The sequence below is a fragment of the Gracilinanus agilis genome, chromosome 4 (assembly GCF_016433145.1).
Source record: "Gracilinanus agilis isolate LMUSP501 chromosome 4, AgileGrace, whole genome shotgun sequence".
Classification (NCBI taxonomy): domain Eukaryota; kingdom Metazoa; phylum Chordata; class Mammalia; order Didelphimorphia; family Didelphidae; genus Gracilinanus; species Gracilinanus agilis.
The window spans coordinates 15681979-15693550 of record NC_058133.1 but is presented as its reverse complement, the minus strand read 5'-3'; the positions used below and the strand labels follow the sequence as shown (position 1 = coordinate 15693550).

The following is an 11572-nucleotide window of genomic DNA, read 5'->3' as shown; positions in this document are numbered from 1 at the left end:
CTCTCGGCATTTCCCCTGACTGTCCCCCAGTCCTGGTTTCCCTCAAATCCTTGCTAAAATCTCCTCTTCTACAAGAAGCCTTTTCCTCAATGCCAGCGACTTCCTGCTGTTAACTCTTTCCAGTTTACCCTGTATATATCTTGTTTGTATGGAGTTGCTAGTACATTATCTCCCTCATTAGACTGGGAGCTCCTGGAGGGCAGACACTGCCATTTGCCTCTTTGCATCTTCAGTGGTTAGCACAGTGCCTGACACCTACTGGGCACTAAATAAGTGTTTATTGACTGACTGGTATTTTAACATAGTGCCTGGCACATAGTAGGCACTTAATGAATAAACTCAAGTTGGTTAAGTACTACACTCATGAGTAGAGATCTTCTCTGTCACAGGAGACATTCCGTCCGAGGGAAAGAACGATGATTCAAGGACTGTGGTGACTTATTAACATTTCAGCCACAGAACATAAAATCATATAATTAAATATCTCCAAGAGAAAGGGTGGCATCTCCTTTGGGAGCTCAGAGGATGTGCTCCTCTGAAGGGCAAGTGGAGCCATAGCTGTTGTCCTTAAAAATCGAAGGTTTTCATATAAGATTCAAAATGTGGGCTGTGTACCCTTAAAGTGGCTTCCTAAGAGACTGAAATCAATTGGAGATGATGTGCTGAAGGAGCCTGGAGTTATCACGATGCATGACTGACACTGGACATTGTCTCCATTTAGACACCAAAGAAAATAGGATCAGGAGAGTCGTTTCTAGAAAGAGCTCAGGGCGCCTTTTTTCAAGATGGAAGAGTTAACCCGGAGGAGACATTTTAACCAAAAGATCCACGGGGAGGCGGCAAGGTGGCCAAGTGGACAGAGTTCTGGACTTGAGAGTCAGAAAGACTTGAATCAACATATTACCTTAGATCAGTGATTCCCAAAGTGGGCGCCACCGCCCCCTGGTGGGTGCTGCAGTGATCCAGGGAAGCGGTGATGGCCACAGGGGCATTTATCTTTCTTATTAATTGCTATTAAAATTTAAAAATAATTAATTTCCAGGGCGCTAAGTAATATTTTTTCTGGAAAGGGGGTGGAAGGCCAAAAAAATTTGGGAACCGCTGCCTTAGATACTTTCTAGCTTGTGATATATTGGGAGAAGTCATTTAACTTCTCAGCCTAAAATGGAGATAACAGCACTAAACCCCCAGGGTTACTGGATGTGAAATGCTTTTCAGACTTAAAAGCACCAAATAAATGTTAGCTAGTGGGGGAGGCTCCCCGGGCCTGATTAGAGCAGAATTGAGGAAAACTGGGGTTTTGCTTCTGAAATATTTATGAAGGTCAAGAGAGAGCTATGCACAAAAACATTTTTCAACCCTGGCTTTGATGTCATTAATTCTCTGAGTGATACTGACATTTATATTAATAAAATGATGAACACTTGTAGTTCCCAAATTGAATCCCAAGCGGTCTATCAGCTACCCGTTACACACACTTACATACATACACACACACACACACACACACACACACACACATATATTCTCCCTCCCTCTTCCTCCCCTCTCTCTGTCTCTCTCCCTCCCCCTCCTCTCTCCCTCTTCTCTTCTCTCCTCTCCCTCCCTCCCCCTCCCCCTCTCCTTCTCCCTCTCTCTCTCCCCATCTTCCTCTCATATCCTATGACATGGACCATGAGAGTGATCTTCATTTTTAGAGACAATGAATATAATCCCAGAACCTCTGAACTGGAAAGGACCTCCTAGGCCATCTGGCCCAATATAGACCTGAGAAAAAGTGCCCTCTTCCCAGAGATTCTTAAGCTTTTTGATGTCATGGGACCCCCTTTGGCAGTAAAAGCTATGGATCCCTATTCTAAACCATGTTTTTAAATGCCTAAAATATATAGGTCCACAGAGGAAACCAATGTTATTAAAAGTTATCCAAATATCTATTTTTGAAAGTTCCCGGATCCAGGTTTAAGAAGCCCTGCTCAACAACATACCAGCGAAGTGGTCATCCAGCCTTCCACTATTTGGCCAGCCTGCCCATTTACCTTTTGGCTGGCTCCCTTTGTTCATTCTCCCCTCACAGTGTATTTCACCCCTTTGCCATTTCCACCCACACCTTCCCTGGTTCTGCCCTTTGGGGCCAACCAAAACAAAGTTAATCCCTCTTTTGTGAAACTGTTCAATTACTTGATGCCAGGTATTATGCCTCCCCTCCCCTGCCCTCATTTCCCCTTTTCCAGGATAAACATCCCGAGTTTCTTCCACCATGAATGCAGAACCTTCACATCCTGACCATCTCTAGATACTATCTATCAAGGCCAGAGTGGTTGAAGGGCCTCGTCCAAGGTCCCCCAGTGCGTCACCACCACATCAAGGCTTCTCCGCTCCGGGGTCTGATCCCAGCCATTTGGATGCCTTTCCTGAATGGACAACTATTAGATTTCACCAAGAAAAAGTGAATAAAGAAAACTTAATCCAATTTTAGGTAACTTTGAGCTGTTGGCCCCACATCCGTGGCAACTCTAAAGTATGGGAAGAAGCTCAGAAAGAAAGAAGTAGCTGAAATGAGGAAAGGAAGACCAAGGAGGAAAGAAAGACCAAGGACGAAAAAGCTCCTCCTCCAATCAGTTTCCTCTGGCAAACCTGTCCCAACGTGGGGTTTAGTTGGGTTGATGGGGTAGGGACAGGACTGTGGGTAAAGGAAGCTTGGAACTTCTGAGCAGATGTTCACCCCTGGGGGCCCTGGGAGGTGAAATCAGAAACTATCATAGGAATGGTTCCCAAGGAAATGGTGGGGAAACCTAACCCAACCCATGGGGAAGTTATTCTCCCTCTAATCAGTTTCTTATGCCCCATCTGGAAGAGCTGATCTCTCCCGCTGTGCCCAAGTATTCTATAAAGATGTGGTAGCTTGGAATGGATTGTGTTTCCTGGGTAATTCCAATTTAATTGGGAAAAATAAGAACCATATGGCGATGGTGAATTCAGAAAGCAGAATACCCCTGTGCAGAGAGTGGGTACCTTTGGCTCTCCTTGCCTTGTCTGAATTTGATGTTTCCATCTTAGCCCCACCCCCTCCCAAGAGAGTCCAATAAATGAGGGCCTCCTCATTCCACCAGCCCTGCTTGGCATTTCTTTCTTCACTCAGAACCCTTTGGTGACCAATTCCCTGGGCTGATGCCGAGAAGCCCAATCCTGTCCAAACACGTGAATCCAAGTATACTCAGAGTCAGAAAGACCTTTATTCAAGTCTTGCTTCTGACACATCCTTGCTATGCAATCCTGGTGAGTCACTTGACCTCTGTCTGCCTCAGTTTCCTCATCTGTAAAATAGGAAGGATAATAGCACCTACCTCCCAGAATTGTTGAGTATAAAATGATAATATTTGTGAAATACACTGCAAATATTAAAGGGCCATGGAAATGATATTATTATTATTGTGTGTATGGAAGCCTAAGGGTCCATGTAGATCAATCTCTTGGTTCTCCTTTCTGCCAATGCCAATCAGCTACTGCCCTGCCATTTGTAATCTCTGAGAGATGAAGACATTCAGCCAGAACTTGACTGCAGCAAGACCTCAGGAAACGTATAATTCTTGGGCCAGTTCTCTACCTACAATGTCTTGTTCCTGCTGCTATTATCTCCCTCCCTCCCTCTCCCTCTCTCTCTCCCTCTCTCTCTCTGTCTCTCTGTCTCTCTGTCTCTCTCTCTCTCTCTCTCTCTCTCTCTCTCTCTCTCTCTCTCTCTCTCACACACACACACACACACACACACACACAGAATCTTGAGGGGGAAAAATCATGTCTTTGCCTTTCATTGTACCTCCAGGTCTTAGTTCAGGCACATAGTAATTGCTTAATAAATGCTTGAAGACTGAGTGACACGCATATATGGACAGGTGAGGGAGTGATGTTATCGGTGTAAGGAACTCCCACTACGGAGCTTCTCTCCACCGTGGCACACTGACAACTCCTCACAGTCAGGGAGCTGGCTGGGGCACCAAGGGGCCAAAGGACTTGCCCATGGTCATGGGCCAGTATGGGCCAGAGGAAAGACTTCAATCCAGAGCTCCCCAAATCCAAGGCTGTACCACAGGGAACCCTTCGGTTCAGGAACACGAGTGTACTTTCTCTCTGTGCAGATAAACACACAGATTTCCATATATATGCATACACACGTTATATGTTACAGGCATACACACATAGGGCAGTGTGGACAGGCTGCTGGTCTTGAGAGTCAGGAGCCACGACTTTAAACCCTGCCTCAGATGCTTACTAGCGACAGGACCCTGGGCAAGTCACTTAACCTCTGCCCACCTTCAGGATGTTTCCTGATCTGCTAAAGGAGAAGGGGATCAGCTAGGATGTTCTCTTAGATCTTCTCCAGTTTCACACACATAATCCTATCTATACTGGACATAGGCACTTATCTACACACACACACACACACACACACACACACACACACACACACACACACTCCCCGGAGGCCTTTGTGCTTTATCTCTACATCCAGCCGTGTACATTTGCCTGGACAGGGACACCCTCAGTGGGGAGCATGGCTCCTCCAGAGCAGAGCAACCTCTCATCTATCCTTTCTACTCTTCCAAGGCTGCCTGGGGTACCAGGAGGTAAAGGACTTCCCGAGTCACTGGAACCCACCCGTGAGGAGGCAAGCCTTGAACTCGGGGCTTCCTGTCTCCCTGGTGCAGCCACGCGTTCACGCCTGTCCTTATCTGGTTGGTTTAAAACAGAAGACGGGAATGCGGGGAAAAGACACATTTCTTCCCATTTCACGTAAAAAGTATTGCTTTGCTGATGTGCTTCTGAGGCTTGCCTGGGGCTCCTTCGTGCTCCTGGGGGATACTGAGGAAACAGGACTTCGAATCCCACAAGTGTTAAACACACCCAACCCAGCCCACCCCGCGGATGTCTTCTGAGGTCCAGCAGCCCCTTGGCCGGGCCAGGATTGCTCCGTCAGGATGGGGGGAGGCTATCTGACGTCGGTCTTTCCCTGGAGAAGCTGAGGAAGGAGCTCCCGCGGCGACCTCGGCCCCCCACGGCTAAGATGGCGGAGTCCCACAACGAGCCTTTTGTCCGGGGGTGCCAGCTTCTCTGGGACTCCCTGAGGGCCGCTCCGCGTGGGCCCACAGGAGTTCAGCAATCTCGGCGTGGGCAGGCGAGGCCAGGGCCATGGACAAGGCCGTGTGGCCAGCCTGAAGGGGAGAAAAGAAAAGAAAAGACGAGAAATTCATTTCTTTCCCTGCTGGGGGACGGGGAGATGGGCCGGCGCTTCTGGGCTTCAAGGCAAGGAGGTCCGGGATGCTCGGCTGACTGTGCGGTCCCTGGCAGGCTCAAGGAAGGACTTTATTCTTTCAGAACTTGAGGCAGGGCGGTGCCGTGAAGAGGGCAGGGGACTTGGGGAGCAAGAATTGGGGGTTCCAAATCTCTCCTGAGATACCGACTGGCTATTGGACCCTGAGTAAGTCATGTAGCCTTTTTTTTAACCCCTTACCTTCTGCCTTGGAATCAGTGCAGTGTATTGAAGGCAGAAGAGGGGTCAGGTCTGATGTAGAGTTAGAAATTCTCGAACCCCTAAAACCACATCGCCCAAAATGCTTTTCCCTTTGTGCAGTGTATCTTCATGTAATTATTTGTAAGTTCTGTGACTCCTCCTGATCTCTCTCTTCTCTCATCACCATCTGGGTTTCGCTAGTGCTTTTTTTTAACTTTAGTTATTATTAATTAAACTTTATAAAATAGAATACTTAGCTATTGTATATTCATTTTAATCTTTGCACTAGGCAATGGGAGTTAGGTGACTTGCCCAGGGTCATACAGCTAGAAAGTATCTAAGGCCAGATCTGAACCCAGGACTTCCCATCTCTAGGTCAGGCTCTCAAACCTCTGAGCCACCCGGCTGACCCCGCTCCCCTCGTCAGCTTTTGGGGTGTCTTCCTCTGTAAGAGGGTAGGGCATCCGAGGTCCCCCCCTTTCTCCCAGGCTCCCAGCCCTCCTCCAGGAACAGAGGAAGGAGCTCCTGCCCCGACTGCCCTCCCCAGCGGGCTGTCAATCCTTTGCCTCGGATGGGGGCTGCACTCCCGGCATAGTCCTTTGGTGTTGGGGAGCAGGGGGGGGCTGTTTCTGATTACAGGGCCGGCAGCCCCTTTTGTGTGGCTCCAGGGGAGAGCAGCCGCACAGTTAGGGAAGGCGCTGCGTCTTCCTGGCCGCAGCACCCTCTCTGCCCGGACCCTCTAATGACGTCCCTCCGGGCGTCCTGGAGTCCGCAGGCACCCTGGGGTGAGGCAGGAGGAGGGACTAGAATCTGGGCTTTGCAACCGCGCAGGCGAAATCTAGACGGTCTTTATTAGGGCGCTGAGCGAGAGCCAGGGAGGCTGGGCCGGGGAGGCTGGGCCAGGGAGGTTCGGCCCGGGAGGTTCAGCCAAGGAGGCTGGGCCGGGGAGGCCAGGCCAGGGAGGCTCAGCCAGAAGGGTTGGCCAGGAAGGCTGGGCCGGGGAGCATCTCACTAGACACCGGGATGAAAACTCAGAGGAAAAAAGGCACGATGAAGCGTGCAGTGGGTGCCTCCCACCTGGAGGGAATCCCCAGGAGCCGGGGAGGAAAGCCCCCACCTCGGAGACTCGCTAACTGGGAAGACAGCCTTGTTAATAGTCTGGAGGGGCAGCCGGGGGCTGGAGCGGACAGAGCCCCAGGCCTGGAGCTGGGTTCGAATCTGGCCTCAGACCTTGCCTTTCTGCCTTTTTTTTTAAGTCTCGAGGTCCCAGCCACGTCCATCTCACCTTGTCAGTCAGCATCGCATCGCAGTCCGGATGAGCCAGGAGGAGCCTCACCATGTCCGCGTTGCCATGGCGAACAGCCACCATGAGGGCCGACGTCCCCTCGTGGTCCTGGAGGTTGACGTCGGCGTGGCAGGTCAGCAGGGCCTTGACCATGTCCCCCCTGTCATGGCTCACCCCCAGCATCAGCGCCGTCTGTCCTCCCTGGAAAGAGTCACAGGAGAGCCCTGAGCCAGACTCCTCGCACCGGGAGACCAAAGGTCCTCCCAAGGGACGGAGGCGGCCACGGGGCTGAAAGGCCGCCCCAAGGGGGAGCCCTTCTCCTTCTGGAGGGGGGCTCGGACAGCTGGGGGCCATCCCTCCAGGACCATGTAGGGCGGGGGGTGCACCCTGCTAGGCTGCAAATCAGGAGTGGCACAAGGCAGAAAAGAGGCCACCCCGGACCAACATCCCAGGAGGGTGGCTGAAGGGGAATTTCCCCAAGTCAGGGGGGTGTCTGTGTTCTGTTCCCATCACCCCCGGCACCCCGACATCGGCCACCATCCCTTTCCTCTTTTCCTTCTTCCGGGCTCGAACAAAGAGAGGAAGTCTAGGAGGCAGCACACTTATTCATGGGATCATCCTCCCCTGGAGCCTCAGTTTCCAAATCTGTAAAGTGAAGGCCTCCGACTAGGAGACCTCAGAGAACACGTAGAGTTGGAAGGGACCCAAGAGGAAGCGCGATCCGTCCTCCTTCATTTGTAGCGGAGGCCGCCGCAGCCGCCGAAGTGAGTCAGAACAGCAGAAATCGGTCTTTAGCCATTTACTTGTGAAGAGGCTCTCCTCGGCCGAGCCACCCCGTCCCCCGTGCTCGTCACGCCACGGCAGAAGCCCACCGATGCCTTGGCTGGTCTAGACAAGTCCTACCCCAGTTCCTCTGCTCTTGGTTCTAGGAGCAGCCATGAGATCACTGAGAGGAAGAATTGTACACTATCTCCAAGGCCAGCTAATCCATCCGCCATTGTGTCCCTGGAGAGGTGGGGCATGACCAGCAGTGGGTTCATGGGTTCATGGACTTGGAAGTGGCAAGAGCTGAGGTCGAATCCTGCCTCAGACACGTACTAGCTGTGGCAAGTTACTCCAGCTCTCATTCTCAGTTTTCTCCTATGAAAATGGGGGTAATCATGGCATGTAACCTCACAGGGTTGTTATGAGGACAGAACGAGACTGTGTCTCATTAAAGTACTCTGTGAACCTACAAGATCTTTGTCAATGCTGGCCACTGCTATTATTATTATTATTATTATTATTATTATTATTATTATTATTATTATTATTATTATTATTATTATTATTATTATTACTGAATTGGGTTGGGTTTGTTTTTTGTTTTGTCTTGTTTCTTCCCTCTTATTTGCTCTAAGAGATGGCTCTCTGAGATTTTTTTCAGGGGAAGGTGGGAGGATATTTTTAGATGTGAAAGCATGGATATTGAATACTGATAGTCTACGCAGCAGAACTTAATAAAAACAAAAGATAAATGTAAAAGGCTTCTAGGACTGGACTCGATCTGGGGAGGGAAGGCAGGAGAAGGGATGCCAAGAAGTGGATCCGAGTCATAAAAGAGGGATAAATTTGAAGTACAAAGACTTGGGTGCAAATTCTGCCTTGCCAATGATTACTTGTGTGACCCTAGAGAACTCACTTAACCTTTCTGGGCCTCATTTTCTTCATCTTCATGATGAGAGGTTTCCATCAAGATTAGAAGGGAAATAAACTGGGGGAAAATTTATAACAAATGTCTCTGATAAAGGTCTAATCTCTCAAATTTATAGAGAACTAAGATAAATTTATAACAATATAAGCCATTCCCTAACTGACAAATGGTCAAAGGATATGAATAAGCACTTTTCAAATGAAGACACCAAAGCCATCAATAATCATATGAAAAAATGTTCTAAATAACTATTGATTAGAGAAATGCAAATTAAAGCAATGTTAAGGGTGCATTTCACACCTATCGGATTGGCCAATATGGCAGTAAAAGAAAGTGATTGTAAATGTTGGAGGGGATGTGGCAAAACTGGGACACGAATGCATTGTTGGTGGAGTTGTGAAATGATCCAACCATTCTGGAGGGCAATTGTAAAGATTTAAATTAATATACAATAATTAAGTGTTCTATTTTATAAAGTTTATTAGTAATAACTAAAGTAAAAAGCTAGCTAATCCAGCCCTGGTCACGAGAGAAGAGAGAGACAGGGGCGAAGTTACGGAACTTATAAACAAAATATGACCACGCAAAGTGGTGGAGAGATTAAAAGGAATTCTGGGAAATACTAAAGGCATTTTTGGGAACATAATTCAAAGGTACAAAATCTCCACTTATACACTATAAAACTGTGCATACCCTTTGATCTGGTAATAACACTATTGGGACTGTATTCCAAAGAGATCATAAAAAGGGGGAAAGGATCTACTTGTACAAAAATATTTATAGGTGCTCTTTTTGGGGTGGCAAAGAATTGGAAATGAGGGGATGTGCCTCCACTGGGGAATGACTGAACAAACTGTGGTACATGTTGATGATGATGATTGTGCTATAAGAAATGATAAGCAAGATGGTTTCAGAAATATCTGGAAAGATCTGTGGCAACTGATGCAGAGTGAAATAAGCAGTACCGAGAGAACATTGTCCACAGTAACAGCAATATTAGACTTTGGAATCCCCCTCTCAGAAAGAACGATGAGAGAATCCCCTTCACTGATTTCCAGAAATCCATTTGGTCTTAAAGGATCTTGGGATTTAAAGCTGAAGAGAATCTTAGAAATCATCTAGGCTGGTCCAACCCTGTCATTTTAGAAATTTAGAAATTGAAGACCAAAATGAATGGCTTTATATGAGGTCAGGATGGAAGTAAATAATGGGAAAGATTATTTTTTATTATTGTTAATAATTTCTGGAAAGTAATTGCAGGAAGAGTTGGGATTTGAACTCAGGTCCTCTGACTCAGGAGGATAATGAGGTGGCACAGTGGATAAAATGCCCAGCCTAGAGTCAGGAAGCCTCATCTTCCTGGGTCAAATCTGACCTCAGACACTTACCAGCTGTACAACCCTGGGTAAGTCACCAAACCCTTTTGGCCTCAGTTTCCTCATCTGTAAAATGAGCTGGAAAAGAAAATAGCAAACCATTCCAGAATCTTTGCCAAGGAAACCTCAAATGGGTGTCAGAGTTGGATGTGACTGAAATGACTGAATAACCATCTCTGACTCAGAAACTCTATGATTTCCACTCTAATCCTATTTAAGTTAACTTAATACTGATAGAGATGCTGATGAAGGGAAAGCTATTTTATGAAGTGATATCCTATTTTGGGCTGTATCCCCATCTGATCATTCCCCCCCCCCCCAGGATATTTGGAAGGCCTCTGTTCATTTCTCCAGCAGAATGAATTGCTTTTCATTTATTCCAGAACTGTTTCTCTGTATAGATGTTGTTTTCTCCCCCAAAAGATTGTAAGACCCTTGAGGGCAGGGATTTGTCCCTGCTTTTGTTCTTGTTCCCAACATCTAAAAGAGTACGACTGAGATTGTTTGAAGTGTCTCCTTTCTCTGTACTTTCACATTCTACAGGCATCCACTCTTCTCACTCCAAGTGAGTTTATGCATGAAAGAAATGGATGGGTGAGTTGTTCCAAAGTTCATTTTCTTGCTATACCACATCTTTGCTTTGAAATAACTGTGCCTTCTTACTAAACAGTAAAGACACACCAGTGGGGGCTCATGAGCTATAGTTTTAGAAGTCTGGATGCACATTATACTTTGAACTGGATATGGTCATCCCTTAGGGGAGTCAATTCTGTGAGTGTGAGCTGGGGGCTCCCCAAAGGAATACAAGACTTGAACCCGGCTTAGGAAGTTTACTTTCTATAGAATACACTCCAATGATCAGATTCCATTAGGATGAGCAATATCTGAATTTGGAGTTTGGATAAGCAAAGGAGGCGGGAGCATAAATTTGGAGCTGGAAGGGGCCTCAGAGATGATTTCATTCATTGTCCTCATTTTATACTGGAGGACACTGTGGCTCAAAAAGGGCCTGCCTTGATCGAGATCATGCCAGGAGTAAACAGTAGCTGGGTAACAAAATCAGGCTAGCAGGCTTTCTGCTACACTAAAAAGGACTCAGAAAAGACTGTTCCTCACATAAAGATGAGTCTTGAGGAAGGGGTCCTACTAACATCACCACACTTGGTTTTCTCTGGGTAGAGGGGCAGAGATGGGGGGTGGCAGTCAGGTCTATGGGGGCTCTACCTGGTCCAAAGCTCAGCCTCTAATGTGTTCCACCTGGCTTGCACCTGGGACAGCTGCCCATCTCTCCCCAGTTCCCACCATTTCCCAAAAGCCCATCCTGTCTTTTCCTTTCACCTTCTTTTTTTAAAAACCAAGCTGTAAAGGCAGGTGTATCAGGAACGAGTCTGGTTGGCCCCAACTCTTTGTTTTTCTCCAAAGGGTTTCCTGGTGGATTAATTAATTACTACTGTACCTGTCTATCACCTGCCCAGGTTGAAGGCAGAACACTGGGAAGCACTGGGAGTGGGCAATCCTGGCACTGCTCAGTGGAGGTCCCTACCAGCCCTGCTGGCCACTCCTGGCCCTGCCCCTGGTAGTGCTGGTGGAGGGTCAGGGTGGGAAGGTAAAGACTAGGGACCTCTTTAAAGAACCAAACCTTCCATGCAGACACTGCCCCTCTCAGCTCCCCAGAAATACTCATAACGGGGGGGGGGGGGAGAGAGAGAAAG

At 47.9% G+C, this 11572-nt stretch overlaps 1 protein-coding gene across 1 annotated transcript in view; it reads right to left on the bottom strand.

The window, feature by feature from the left end:
• Nucleotides 1-4755: 4755 nt before the first annotated feature.
• The window catches only part of KANK4 (KN motif and ankyrin repeat domains 4), a 39537-nt gene continuing 32720 nt past the window's right edge, over nucleotides 4756-11572 (bottom strand). Inside the window, exons 7-8 of the mRNA XM_044674773.1 lie at nucleotides 6792-7079; nucleotides 4756-5207 (exon numbers count right to left, since the gene is read on the bottom strand). Of these exons, the coding sequence (XP_044530708.1) occupies nucleotides 5055-5207; nucleotides 6792-7079 (441 nt within the window). The 3' untranslated portion in view covers nucleotides 4756-5054. The remainder of the gene's footprint in view (nucleotides 5208-6791; nucleotides 7080-11572) is intronic.